The following is a 14,698-nucleotide window of genomic DNA, read 5'->3' as shown; positions in this document are numbered from 1 at the left end:
CTAGCCCAGCCTCACGTCTCTACTGCTTCTTAGCCAGTCAACGCCTCTTCTGATTGGCTCAGACGTGCCTGGTGCGTGATGACGTCACGAGGCGCCGGCGTTACTATAAGAGCGCAGCCTGGTCGCTTGCGCGCCTCTTTGTCAGTGGCCGGGTCTTTCGCTTAGGTAAGTTGTGGTGATGTGCTTTTTCGTTAGGGTTTGGGTTGGATGGTCGCGCGGGCCTTCCGAGCTTCCATGAGTAAGCTAAAGGCGTTAGGGATTGGAGTAGGGTGGTTGAACGGGAGTGCAGCACGGTAGTGGGGGCGGATACTGGCGATGAGAGCTTTGGAGGTTATTCTCGCGAGATCCAATCCGGGCGCCGCAAGGTTTTGGCGTAGTTGTGGGACTGCGCAGGCGCCGCCCGGAGCTCTTAGGCTCACGCTTCCCTCCCGGTCAGGCGCAGACGGGTAAGCGGAGCCAACATGCCGGTGGCCCGGAGCTGGGTATGTCGCAAAACTTACGTGACCCCGCGGAGACCCTTTGAGAAATCTCGTCTCGACCAAGAGCTGAAGCTGATCGGTGAGTGGCCAAGGCTTCTGGGAAGTGGTTCGGCTTCCGGGAGGCGGGTAACACGTGGATGAAGGCGCCCACGTGCTTGATCTAGTCTGCCCCCTAAATTTGGTACTCTTCGTGGTTTAGGAAGGTTCTGTGTATCCAAAGCTGCCAGGGTAGTTTTTGTACCAGTACGTGGGACTACACTTGTCCACTCCCTTACACTTGTCCACTCTCTTCTCCCCACCAGGCGAGTATGGGCTCCGGAACAAACGTGAGGTCTGGAGGGTCAAATTTACCCTGGCCAAGATCCGCAAGGCCGCCCGGGAACTGCTGACGCTTGATGAGAAGGACCCACGGCGACTGTTCGAAGGTACGTGTGGGAATCCACAGCAGAGCGACGGGGCGCAGGGCTTGTGAGGGGCATACTCCGTTCTGCCGCCTCTGTTCTAGTGATGAGTTGTGTCATTGGACAAATGGAGCCAGCCTTTTAACTTAGTGTTTTAATGGCACTTGTGGAGTAGGAAAAGTGGAACTGGATCAGAGTCGTTGTCCTGTTTCTTAGGCGTGTGGCTTTTTTGCCCAGTTACTGGACCTTGAGTTTGGTAATGACCAGAGCTAAAGATAGGCCTGCACATTTGGGCACTTGTCTATATCTTTATATGGTATCTCAAAACAGTACTGCTTATGTGGTCGGTTTGCTGGTGGCGAGAGTAGACTATGAAGTGGAATTTCTGGAATAAGTGATGGTGATAACAGGGTTTACACATTTGCTTGCTTTATGTTTTTAAAAAATTTTTTTTGTTTTATTTTTTTGGGACAGTCTTGCTCTGTTGCCCAGGCTGGAGTGCAGTGGCTCAATTTCGGCTTACTGCAACCCCTGCCTCCTGGGTTCAAACAATTCTCCTATTTCAGCCTCCTAAGTAGCTGGTACTACAGACAGGCACACGCCACCACATCCGGCTAATTTTACTTTTGATACGGAGTCTCGCTCAGTTGCCCAGGCTGGAGTGCAGTTGGTGCAGTCTCCACTCACTGCAAACTCTGCCTCCCTGGTTCAAGCGATTTTCCAGTCTCAGCCTCCCAAGTAGCTGGGATCACAGGCTAATGCACCACCACGCCCAGCTAATTTTGTATTAGTAGAGACGGGGTTTCACCATGTTGCCCAGGCTGGTGCTTGCTTTATTAAGCTGGTTAAGGACATGTAGATGGCATTGAGCAAAGGCCTGAACAGGAGAGAATATGTAAAATGTCTCAGGGAACAGCATTTCAGGTGATGACTTTAGAAGGGCATGCAGATCATATAGACTTAGGCTTACTTTACTAATTGTGGTGGAACAGACATTAACATGAAAGTTGATCATCTTAACCATTTTGTTTTAAAATCTACTCTGAGATGCGGTGTTATTGGAGTGCTTTCTACAGCAGATTGGCATGACCAAGATTGGCATTAGTGTATCCTGAGACGCTGCTTTTGCCTGAGTTTGGGTAGTCGTGATTTGTGGTGAAAAGCAGTCTCTGCACCTGAGCCCTGACTGTGAGGCATGAGAGTGGTCATCCATATTAGGCATTGAGAAAGTCCCGGAGCATGCTTAGCCACAGATTATCGCAGTTTGACCTGGGCTTGCAGATGTTAGAAGCCTTTTTTTTTTTTTTTTTTTTTTTAAATAGGCACAGGATCTTGCATTGTTGCCCAGGATGGTTTCCAACTCCTGGCCTCAAGTGATCCTTCCGCCTCAGCCTTAAATAGTGCTGGGGTTCCAGGTGTAAGCCACTGCACCTGACCCTTTCATTCTTTTTGTCAATTTGTAGACCCCGTTGACAATCTCATGAAAGTGCTGGAGATCCCTCCCCCGTGGATACTGATACTGGGTGGGAGTTTATCCCAGAGTCCTGTGGGGAGTGGGCTACAGCTGGCTCTGGTTTTAGGGAGGACTTTCTGAATATAGAGCCTAATCGCAATGAAACTTAGTCACGTGAGAACGCGGTGCAGGTGTCTGAGGGATATTTGTGGTTTTCCAAGGCAGAAGTGAAAATTCCCAGGGGGTAGACAGCTGTTCAGGTAAGTATACTTTCTAGTAAATGAAACCCTCTAGCCTAGCCAGGGACGGGAAGGAGGAGCTTGGATTGCTCTTTGGTGTAATCCCGCCTTGATTCAGATCCAGCCTTTCCCACTAACGTGTGACTGGCGAGATTCTGAGTCTCATCTGTTAAAAGACTGAACAGCCGCTAACATTTGGCTGGCAGTTAACCAACAGATAGAGGCCAGGCGCGGTGGCTCATGCCTGTAATCCCAGCACTTTGGGAGACCGAGGTGGTCCGATCACTTGAGGTCAGGAGTTGGAGACTAGCCTGGCCAACATGGTGAAATTCCATCTCTACTAAAAATACAAAAATTAGCTGGGCCTGGTGGTGGTCCTGTAATCCCAGCTACTCGGGAGGCGGAGGCGGGAGAATTGATCGAACCTGGGAGACGGAATCCGCAGCACTGCACTCCAGCTTGGGTGACAGCGAGACTCCATCTCAAAACAAAAAAATCAGGAATTCCACCCTCAGCACAATTGTGAATAAATGTAGGAATCATGTCCATTTTTCAGATCAGAAATGAAGGCGTTGTAATACCTGCCTCGTATGACAAGGACCTGTTTCCCACTGAGGTCCTCCCTGGTTTGCATTTTTAAAGCATTTTAAATTCTCTTGGTGCATTGGCCCAGCGGAGCCCGTGTAACAGTACTCAGTAGCAGGACATGATTTTGTTGAAGGTGTAAGGTTTATGGTGCTGTTGAAAACTGTTGTCTTCATACTTAAAGGTTTTGCCTGTGGTTGACTCTTCTGTTCTTTTTCAGTAGATGGGTTAATAAATGTGGGTCGGGCGCGGTGGCTCACACCTGTAATTCCAGCACTTTGGGAGGCAAAGGCAGGCGGATCACCTGAGGTCGGGAGTTCAAGACCAGCCTGAACAACGTGGAGAAACCCCCTAGTCTCTACTAAAAAAAGTACAAAATTAGCCAGGCATGGTGGTGTGTGCCTGTAATCCTAGGCTGAGTCAGGAGAATCCCGGGAAGCGGAATTTGCAGTGAGCCGAGATCACCATTGTACTCCAGCCTGGGCAACGAGGGAAAATCCGTCTGAAAAATGATAATAAATGTGAAACACTTTCTTTTCAAATCATGGCTTTATTTTGCCTAATGGTGATGTCTCCAACGCTTTGTCTCCTAGGCTGGAGCACAGTGGCATGGTCGTGGCTCACTGCAACCTGGACCGCCTGTGCTTAAGTGATCCTCCTCAGCTCTAGTAGCTGGGACTGCAATCCACCATGTACCACCATGACTGGCTAATTTAGTTTTCCCTTTTTTTTTTGTTTTGGTACAAATGGGGTCTCACTATGTTGCCCAGGCTGGTTTCAAACTTCTGGATGCAATCGATGCTCCTGCCTCAGCCTCCCAAAATACTGGGTTTATAGGGCAGGCATAAGGTACTGTGCCTGGCTGAAGTTTCTATTTTCTAATGTAAACACAAAAAGGCATGAAGTGTCCAAGGAGGTAAATGATCCCAAACTCGTTTTCATTGCCTTTTGGACATGTTTTTGTATTTTGATATTCAGGTGTTTAAAAATCCTCTGATGTTGAGCATTAAAAAAGAGAACAAAAATTGAAGCCATAGTATGACACAGGATGCTGGAAAGGTATACAGCTGGTGTTTCCATTTTGAAATCTCCCTACCTGTAACTGCTCCCTGTTGGGAAGACTTTGGGTCCTCACAAAGTCAGCTAGCTTTCTTTCAAACTTTGCTTGGAGGGTAACAACAGTGCCAGGAATATCAGAAGTGCCTGATGAATGTGGGTCTATTTATTAAAGCTTGCTTGAATTGTTTGCTATAACTAGTAAGAGGCACTTTTTATAAAAGTGCACATAATAAGGAAAAAAGTTTGAGACACTTACCCCAGTGTCAAGGGGCAGTTGATTTGCTGAACGCGTGTGGGATTATAGCAGTGAGTGGGATCCTACAGGAAGGCATTTGCCTTGAGGGAGGTGGGCAAGGGGAGTCCAGAGTATTAGCTAGAAGCCATGGCTTTGGACAGGGTAAGGAGCAAGTCGTCCTGAGCCTGGGGTGTAGTAGCTGACATCTGTTGGATATTTTATGCAGTGTGTTGTTAGGTTATATACATACTGTGTATATTTTTAGTGGAAAATTTCATACAGAATAGTAAAATGAATGACATGTACTTGGCTGAAAAAATTCTAGTGTTAGAAATTTCTTTTCTCTCCCTAAAAGGTGTAGGTACTGATATTTATGGCATAGGGAATGTGATTTAATCTCACATCTGGTTAATCAGAAGAGCTTTCTGGACTCAGGATATGAACTCTTAACCACTGCTTTGTTAACAGTGGTGGTAGCTTAATAGCAGCTGCACTTGGTCTTTTGCAGACTGAGTCCTTGTAAGGAGATGATTTCCTTTACTGTTGCTACGAATGTGGAGCGAGGGATGTTACACTCTTCAGATGAGGAGGCAGGTATATTTTGCCCTCCTGTCACCTGCAGGTTACTATGGATGATGGCCTGACACCCATAGGGTGGTTTTCTGTGTGTGTGTGTGTGTGTGAGAGAGAGAGACAGGATCTCACTCTGTGTCCCAGGCTGGAGAGCAGTGGTCCCATCTCAGGTCACTGCAACCTCCGCCTCCAGGGTTCAAGCAATTTTCTTTCCTCAGCCTCCTGAATAGCTGGGATTACAGGCAGTGTGCCAACAGCCTGGCTAATTTTTTGTATTTTTAGTGGAGACAGGGTTTCGGCATGTTGGCCAGGTTGGTCTCAAACTCCTAACCTCAAGTGATCCATCTCAGACTCCCAAAGTGCTGGGATTACAGGCGTGAGCCACCACGCCCAGCCCATAGGATAGTTTTGACAGTGATACGGGTCACAGTGACTGGTGCTAATACTACCTGTGCCTCACCACCGTGACATGGGGCTACGAAGAGGTGGAGCCAGGATTTGAACCCAAGAAGCCTGAGGTCAGAAGGCTGAATCAGTGCTTCCTCCCACTCTTCCCAGGCAACGCCCTGCTGCGGCGGCTGGTCCGCATTGGGGTGCTGGATGAGGGCAAGATGAAGCTGGATTACATCCTGGGCCTGAAGATCGAGGATTTCTTAGAGAGACGCCTGCAGACCCAGGTCTTCAAGCTGGGCTTGGCCAAGTCCATCCACCATGCTCGCGTGCTGATCCGCCAGCGCCATATCAGGTACCACCTCTGATGGGCGCCCGAACCTTCCTCCGCCTCCCCTCCGGTGGGTGCCCTCACTAAGCCTGCTGTCCTATCTCCTATGCAGCCCTCGGAAGTGATGGGTGTGAGCTCACCCAGAGGGTACAGATTCACCCTTGCACACAGCTCACCAGGGAGCTGGGGCAGCCTCATGCCCCAATAGCCCAGCGCAAGGGTCACTGCGGCTCTAGCCGTACACCTTGTGAAGGCCTCTGCCAGGCATGTGGGCAGCTGGACAGGTAACAGCTCTTGGTGTCCCCAGTGGAGGGAGAGAACCAGCCTCTCCTCGCTTGGGTGGTGGTTTCAGCTGTCTCCTGACTCGTTTATGAAGTTGATTCCAGACCCTAATCCATGACTGCTTTCTGGGTACTCAGTGTGCCCTTTCTGTAACGTGGCACCATTGACGGGGAGGAGCTACACAGGAAGAGGGCAAGATGTTAGCATTTAGAATCTCTGCCCCAGCCCTTCACTAAGCCTGTGAGCCGCAGGCAGAGCCTCGTGTGTCAGTGTATCCCCGCGTTGCCGTGCTTTTGTGGGCATTGCTGCCGCACCTGGTAATGCAGCTCAGTGTCAGGATGGGGTTCAGGATGTTTCAGACTCGGAACTTGGGCTCTTATTCAGCCACCTCATTTGCTTTGTGGTCTTAGGTGGGATACTTTTGAATTTCTCCTAGAAAATGTGGTTGAGAAACTCATCTGAAGCATTTTTGGGGATTAAGGTGATACCCTCAAACCCTGGACTCACATGAGGCCCATAGGATCAGGAGCGCCCTTCCCACAGTGCCTCGGTGTCTGTGGCCATGGCAGCCTCACGGGGTGGGTGAAGACGAGAGAGTGGTGCCTGAGCTGGGGTTAGCGTCTGTTTCTCCTCCAGTCCACTTCACTTTGTTGCCTCTTCCAGGGTCCGCAAGCAGGTGGTGAATATCCCGTCCTTCATTGTCCGCCTGGATTCCCAGAAGCACATCGACTTCTCCCTGCGCTCTCCCTATGGGGGTGGCCGCCCGGGCCGCGTGAAGAGGAAGAACGCCAAGAAGGGCCAGGGTGGGGCTGGGGCTGGAGACGACGAGGAGGAGGATTAAGCCCACCTTTCCCTCCTGGGCTGCTGGATTGTGTAGTTTTCCTGCCAAATAAACAGGATCAGCGCTTTACAGTTGGTGTGTGTGGTTGTCTCCTTGCCTCTCCCCTGCTCTGAACATGCAGCCTTCCCTGGGAGGCTCAGGAGCGTGCCTGCCAGACAGTGGTCCCCAGCCTCTCAGTACTACTCTTCCACAGTCGTGAACACATGTTTACCAGAAGCTTCTGTCATCAGGGGAGAGACCAATGGTCTTTTGGGAAAAACAGTCAAAACCAGATGGAAATTCCAAGTAAGCCGGTGTTTGCTTATAGGGGTGGGAGGGAGCCTGTCGATGCTGGGCAGGGGAGGCAGCAAGTGGAGGTGGGGGCCTGTCCTGCCTGTGGCCCTGGGACCCTGACCCCGCCCAGCAGGAGACAGGTGGGGCAGAGCTGGCCTGAGACTGGTTGCTGGGGAAGGTGAACTGTTAGTGACTCTTTTTGTTGGGGAGCACTTCACCGAATTTGCCAGTTTCAAAGCTTGTTTGTGATGTGGTTGATGTTGGGCAAGTTCCCGGTTTTGTCTTCACATGTAGGGGAAGTGGGTTCGTGTAGGGGAAGGGGCGTTGAGGGAACTCTTCCTCCTATCCGCATTTGGTGCTTCTGTGGACTCATGGTCAAGAGGTTGGCAGGCTTCCCTTTTCTCGCCCTTGTTGATCATCTGTGTTGGGAAGGGGTTTGGTTGCTGAGGAAGTGAGAAACTTGAACTTGTGCAACCCCTCAGGCTGCAGGCTGTAGCTGATTGGGTCCTTGTCTGGAGGCCTTCAGGGTTGGAGGTCAGTGCAGGGATGGCTCTGGAACACAGCTGAGTTGCTGTAGACCACGCGGAGAAATCCACTGCCGCTTACTCGAGCTAGGTGGTGGCCCTTCCCTCGGTTGCTACATGGGGCCAGCTGCTGCACCGTCTGGGCTCACTGTGGTCTTCCTTGGAGCGTGGGGTCTGGGTCTTGTGTGGGCTAGTGGATGGCCAGGGCAGCGTAGTCATTGGGCTCCTCTGGGAGCTCCCCTGGGAGGAAGAGAGTGCAGTTGTCTGGTCTGAGGTGGTGGCTCACCTGGGCGTAGCTCACCCAGAGCTCCAGATGCAGCAGCCTGGAGGGAGAGAGGAGTGGGAGGTGAGGTATGCGGTTCTGCTGGGGAGAAGCCTACAGGCTTGGGAAGGAAACGCGTCTTCATCTTCAGGGCTTTGCCTACAGAGGCAGCGAGTGGGGCAACAGAGGGAGGAGACTCCATCTCGAAAATTTGTAGAGACGGGTCTCACCATGTTGCCCTGGCTGATCTCAAGCAATCCACCCACCTCAAGCAATCCACCCACCTCCCAAAGTGCTAGGATGACAGGTGTGAGCCGCAGTGCCCGGTCTGCTTGGGTCTGTTTAATCTCTGGGCCTCTTGCTCCCCCTTCCTTGGTGATCTCCTTGGACCACTGCCCCCATCTCATTTTCTCCCTTCTCTACCCTCATCACCAGGGATGACCCTGAGCCCAGGGTCTGAGCAGAGAGCGGGACGGGGGCTGGGCAGGGGCCCCTCACCTGCAACCAGCATATTGGGTGGGGGTGTTGGGGCCAACCTCTGGCAGGAGGCATCGTGTCCACCGCAGCATCCCTGCTGGTCCCCATGGGGGTGGCTCACAGGGCACCAGGAGGAAGTCAGGGAGGGGGTTGGGAGCCCCTTGTCCCGGTCAATGCAGAGCTGTCAAAACCGGCCTGAGTGACACTGGGTGGTCAGGCCATCTCCAGAGAGCACCAGCGATCCCGGCTGTGCTGAGAGGGAGGGCTGAGGGCTGCCTGGACGCCCCTGAGATAAGGCGACTGGTATTTAGGGGATGCACTCTCTCCGGGGCCTGCAGGGAGAGCTCTCACCGGTCTCAACTCCATGCCTTCTGCCTTGGGCTTCTGGCCCATGAACGTCGGGGTTACTGACCACCCTGTGTCTGCCTAAGGCTTCCCTGGACACACAGCAGGGAGATGGGCAATGAGGGTGGAGGTTGTGACCCTGCCTGTCATGGTCCCCAGCAGTGCAGACCACTGAGCCACAGCATGGAGGGCAGATGGGCGTGCTGGGTATAAGGAGCCCTGGGCTCTGTGTTACAGGTCATGTGTTCTCATCCGTGGCCTTGCAGGAGGAGAACAGCCCCTCCCCCAGGGCCTTGCTCGGCTCCCCCTGAAGGATGGGGCTGTGGGGACAGTAGGCTCTGGGGGCCTTTTAGACCACATTTGACTCCCCCAAGCTCTGCCTGCCTCCACCTCACCCAACTCAAATCCAGGGGTGACCCTTGTTCTAGCACATGAGGCCAGAGAGGGCAGGGCCTTAGGACACAGCCCAGTCACTGTTCTAATTCTAGAGGCAGGTCGCTTCGTGTCCTGAGCTCTGTAATGCATCTTTTCTTTCATCAGCCTCGCAATCAGGCGGTTTATGGAGTGGTTACCACATCCAGGCATGCCGCCAGGAGGAGGGGACTTGTGGGTGAAGCTGATAGGATTCCTGCTGGACTCACAGAGCTTGGGTTACTGAAGACACATTACCCATGGTTAGACAGGAGGTAATTCTGCTCCAGTTTCAACAAGTTGTAGGAAAGGAGGAAAACATGCCCATAGCGGGTGAGCAGCGTGCACCTGGTCATGGGAGTGAGGGGTCCTTCTAGGGGATGGAGAGACCAAGACGTGAACAGCGAGTGTGGTGCGTGGAGGGTGTCCTCCACCAGAAACAGTGTGGGCTGTTCTCAGATCTGAGAGTGAGCCAAAGAAAGCTAGGACCTTGTCATTCAGGGGTCTTGTGCACCATGAAGATTTATTGGATGTTATATGTTTAAGAAAATGGGAGATCTGGCTGGGCGCGGTGGTTCACACCTGTAGTCCTAGCACTTTGGGAGGCGGAGGCGGGCGGATTACGAGGTCAGGAGTTCGAGACCAGCCTGGCCAACATAGTGAAACCCCCTCTCTACTAAAGATACAAAAAATTAACCAGGCGTGGTGGTAGGCGCCTGGAATCCCAGTTGCTTTGGAGGCTGAGGCAGGAGAATCACTGGAACCCGGGAGGCGGAGTTTGCAGTGAGCTGAGATGGTGCCACAGCGCTCTAGCCCGGGCGACAGAGTGAGACTCCGTCTCAAAAAAAAAAAAAAAGAAAGAAAAAAGAAAATGGGGAATCTTTAGAAAGCACAGTAGAAACAGACGTCTGTTTATACAAGCCCAACACTGCACAGAATGTAATATGGAGGGTTTTACTGACGGTTAACCATAACCACACTCCATTGTGAGCCTCACCGCTAGGTGACGTGCTAATAAGGAGTCTGAGTGGTTTGCGTGGTGTCCTCATGACCTGTGACACAAACATGTTTGCAGTTGAGTGGAACGAGGCTGGAGGGCTTGTCTTTATCATAGTCTACGAGCTCTGCAGAGGCGTCGGCTACATCCAGATTGGCTCAGGGAGCAGTCATCAGAAGACTTACAAGTGTTCAATAACGGAGGGTGTGTGTGTCTGGCAGGGGGTGGGTGACTGTGATGAGTTTGCTGTGGCAGAGCGGCAGCCATAGCCTGTGAAGCTGGAAAGCGTATCGGGTTTGGTCATTAACAGGCTTGAACATGAGGTACAGGAACGTGGATCTTATTTCTGGAAGATGGAGCCCCGTCGAAGGAATTTGAGCAGTGGAGGGTCAGAGCCAGGTGAGATTGTCAGAAGAGGCCTCGGAAGTGATGAGAGGGATGGATGGGAGGCGGGAGTAGGGGACCACGAGGGGGCTGACGCAGTGCACAGACAGGGCGTCCTCGGTCTCCAGCTGAGCTTGGACTGTGGGGATGGACCAGGGGACACGGGTGGAGCCAGGTGAGGAGCGACGGGGGCAGAGCGGTTTGGATTTGTTCACTGTGTGTGAAGCAGAAGAGCGTGAGGAGCTTTTCCACTGTCTGCGTTGGTTGATAGGAGGAGCCGGTGGGGCCGCCACAGGACAGGCGACCCGCGTAGGGGGAGGAGGCCTGGGGAGGTGTTTCTAAGACCGTTTCGCTCACAGAGAAGCACAAGCTTCCTTCGAGCCTGGGTTTTGTTTCCCTGAACAGGTGCCTTCCCTGACTTTTTTTTTTTTAGAGACGGAGTCTCGCTCTGTCTCCCAGGCTGGAGTGCAGTGGCACGATCTCGGCTCACTGCAAGCTCCGCCTCCCGGGTTCACACCATTCTCCTGCCTCAGCCTCCCGAGTAGCTGGGACTACAGGCGCCGCCACCATGCCCGGCTAATTTTTGTATTTTTACTAGAGACAGGGTTTCACCGTGTTAGCCAGGATGGTCTCGATCTCCTGACCTCGTGATTCGCCCGCCTCAGCCTCCCAAAGTGCTGGGGTTACAGGCGTGAGCCACCACGCCCGGCCAACTTTCCTGTTAGAGTAGCACTCTCTCTTTTTTCTTTTCTTTTCTTTTTTTTCAAGACACGGTCTTGCTCTGTTTCCCATGCTGGAGTGCAGTGGCGTGATCTCAGCTCACTGGAACCTTCACCTCCTGGGTTCAGGTGATTGTCCTGCCTCAGCCTCCCAAGTAGCTGGATTACAGGTGTGTGCCACCACACCTGGCTAATTTTTGTATGTTTAGTAGAGACGGAGTTTCACCATGTTGGCCAGGCTGTTCTCGAACTCCTGACTTCAATTAATCCTCTTGCCTTGGCCTCCCAAAGTGTTAGGATTACAGGCGTGAGCCACCATGCTTGGCCTCTTTTTTCTTTTTCTTTTTGAGATAGAGTCTTGCTCTGTCACCCAGGCTAGAGTGCAGTGGTGCCATCTCAGCTCACTGCAGCCTCCACCTCCCAGGTTCCAGCGATTCTCCTACCTCAGCCTCCCTGGTAGCTGGGATTACAGATGCGCGCCACCATGTCCGGCTAATTTTTGTATTTTTTAGTAGAGATGGAGTTTCACCATGTTGGCCAGGCTGGTCTTGAACTCCTGACCTCAGGTGATCTGCCCACCTTGGCCTCCCAAAGCGTTGGGATTATGGGCATGAGCCACCACACCTGGCCTCTTTTTTCTTTGCTGAAAAGAAAAGGTCTGTTGCCCAGGCTGGAGTGCAGTGGCACTATCCTAGCTCACTGCAGCCTTGACATCCTGACTCAAGTGATCCTCCCGCCTCAGGCTCCCGAGTGGCTGGGACTACAGACGTGCACCACCACAGCCACTACTTATTTTTGTAGCAATGTCTATCAGCTGATGAGTAGAGAAACAAAGTGTGGTACATCCTTACAACAAAATCTTATTCAACCATACAAAGGAATGACATACTCACACATGCTACACAGGTGAACCTTGATAATATATTAGATGAAAGCAGTCAGGAAAAAAAGGTCACATATGACATTATTTCATTTATAAGAAATATCCAGGCTGGGTGTGGTAGCTCACGCCTGTAATCCTGCACTTTGGGAGGCCGAGGCAGGTGGATTGCCTGAGCTTAGGAGTTCGAGACCAGCCTGGGCAACATGGTGAAATACCACCTCTACCAAACACGAAAAATTCGCCAGGCATGGTGGCATGTGCCTGTGGTCCCAGCTACTTGGGAGGCTCAGGAGGCAGGATCACTTGAGCCTGGGAGGCAGAGGTTACAGTGAGCAGAGATCACGCCACTGTACTCCAACCTGGGTGACAGAGTGAGACCCTGTCTCAAAAAAAAAAAAAAAAAAAAAAAGTATTCAAAGAAAGCCAATCGATAGAGGCAGAAAGTAGGTTAATTGTTGCATGGGATTAGGTGAGAGTGATTGCTGAATGTAAACTGGGTTTCCTTCTCAGTATGATAAAAATGTTTTGGAATGAGATAGAGGTGATGCTTACAACATATTGTGAATTTACTAAATGCCACCAAATCGTGTTGTATCTCAATAAAAATATATTTGTTGGGTGCGGTGGCTCATGCCTATAATCCCAGTGCTTTGGGAGGCAGGCAGATCACGAGGTCAGGAGTTCTAGACCAGTCTGGCCAGCATGGTGAAACCCTGTCTCTACTAAAAATACAAAAATTAGCCAGGTGTGGTGGCATGTGCCTGTAATCCCAGCTACTCGGGAGGCTGAGGCAGGAGCACCACTTGAACCTGGGAGGTGGAGACTGCAGTGAGCCAAGATTGCACCATTGCACTCCTGCCTGGGCAACAAGAGTGAAACTCCATCTCAAAAGAAAAAAAAAAACACACACTAGTAGATAAAATCAAATATTCTGTACCCTATAAATATGTACAATTATTATTTGTCAATTAAAAACTCTTAAGCTGGGCACAGTGGCTCATGCCCGTAATCCCAACACTTTGGGAGGTGGAGATGGGAGGCTCTTGAACCCAGGAGTTCAAGGCCAGTTTGGGCAACATAGTGAGACCCCATCTCTACAAACAATTTTAAAATATATTTTTTAAAAACTCTAATACAGTAGTCCCCCTTTATCTGTAATTTTCTTTCTATGTTTTCAGTAACCTGGTGGCCAACCATGGTCCAAAAATATTAAATAGAAAAGTTCAGGAATCGTAAGTTTTTTTCAAAACTAAAAATATTTCTTTTTTTTTTTTTTTTTGAGACGGAGTCTTACTCAGCCCAGCCTGGAGTGCAGTGGCCGGATCTCAGCTCACTGCAAGCTCCACCTCCCGGGTTTACGCCATTCTCCTGCCTCAGCCTCCCGAGTAGCTGGGACTACAGGCACCCGCCACCTCGCCCAGCTAATTTTTTGTACTTTTTAGTAGAGACGGGGTTTCACCGGGTTATCCAGGATGGTCTCGATCTCCTGACCTCGTGATCCGCCCGTCTCAGCCTCCCAAAGTGCTGGGATTACAGGCTTGAGCCACCGCGCCCGGCCAAAACTAAAAATATTTCTAAAAAACCAAGAGTAGGCTGCAAAGGGGAAACAAGAAAAAACAGAGGAGACAAACAAAAAGGCAAGCCTGAGCACAGTCAGGTGCTGCAGAACGATGTTTCGATCCGCTACACATTGCGTATGTGATGGTATAGCCTATGTATGTAGTAGGTTATACCACGTAGATTTGTGTAAGTGTAAGTACACTCTATGATGTTCACACAATAGTGAATTTTTTTTTTTTTTTTTGAGATGGAGTCTCACTCTGTCTCCCAGGCTGGAGTGAAATGGCACGATTTTGGCTCACTGCAACCTCTGCCTCCCAGGTTCTCCTGCCTCAGCTTCCCAAGTAGCTGGGATTACAGGTGTGCACCACGATGCCTGGCTACTTTTTGTATTTTTAGTAGAGACAGGGTTTCACCATGTTGAACAGGCTGGTCTCGAACTCCTGACCTCTGGTGATCCACCCATCTTGGCCTCCCAAAGTTCTGGGATTACAGGAGTGAGCCATCATGCCCAGCCAAAATTTTTTAATGATGGATTCTCAGAACATATCCCTGTCATTCAGTGACACATGATTGTAATGCCATCAGTGATTACATTAAATATAAGTGACCTAAAAGAGATTACAAGATTGGATTTTTTTTTGAGATGGAGTTTTGCTCTTGTTGCCCAGGCTGGAGTGCAATGGTATGATCTTGGCTCACTACAACCTCTGCCTCCTGGGTTCAAGCAATTGTCTGCCTCAGCATCCCGAGTAGCTGGGATTACAGGCGCCTGCCACCACACCGGGCTAATTTTTGTATTTTTAGTAGAGACGGGGTTTCACCATCTTGGCCAGACTAGTCCTGAACTCCTGACCTTGTGATCCACCCTCCTCAGCCTCCCAAAGTGCTGGGATTACAGGTGTGAGCCACCGCGCCCGGCCTGTTGTTTATATTTTATCACATTAAAAAAGCAGACGGATGAAAAATGTATTATGCAAACACTAATCAACAGG

At 51.0% G+C, this 14,698-nt stretch overlaps 1 protein-coding gene across 1 annotated transcript; it reads left to right on the top strand.

The window, feature by feature from the left end:
- The first annotated feature begins 47 nt into the window (after nt 1–47).
- Nucleotides 48–6,939, top strand: RPS9 (ribosomal protein S9). Its single transcript, XM_007998028.3, has 5 exons — nt 48–165; nt 437–558; nt 782–904; nt 5,583–5,769; nt 6,691–6,939. Exons 2-5 carry the CDS (start codon nt 462–464, stop codon nt 6,866–6,868), a joined length of 585 nt encoding a protein of 194 aa, XP_007996219.1. The 5' UTR covers nt 48–165; nt 437–461; the 3' UTR covers nt 6,869–6,939.
- The last annotated feature ends 7,759 nt before the right edge of the window (nt 6,940–14,698 follow it).

Source organism: Chlorocebus sabaeus, chromosome 6 (assembly GCF_047675955.1).
Source record: "Chlorocebus sabaeus isolate Y175 chromosome 6, mChlSab1.0.hap1, whole genome shotgun sequence".
In the NCBI taxonomy this organism is placed as follows: Eukaryota; Metazoa; Chordata; class Mammalia; order Primates; family Cercopithecidae; genus Chlorocebus; species Chlorocebus sabaeus.
This window is presented reverse-complemented; position numbering and strand designations above follow the sequence as displayed.

Excerpts from the sequence above, each read along its gene's own strand:
- RPS9 (XM_007998028.3), top strand. The coding sequence starts at position 462 with ATGCCGGTGGCCCGGAGCTGGGTATGTCGCAAAACTTACGTGACCCCG. Across the intron at positions 559-781 it reads CCAAGAGCTGAAGCTGATCG|GCGAGTATGGGCTCCGGAAC; the intron begins GTGAGTGGCCAA and ends TCTCCCCACCAG. Across the intron at positions 905-5,582 it reads CCCACGGCGACTGTTCGAAG|GCAACGCCCTGCTGCGGCGG; the intron begins GTACGTGTGGGA and ends CACTCTTCCCAG.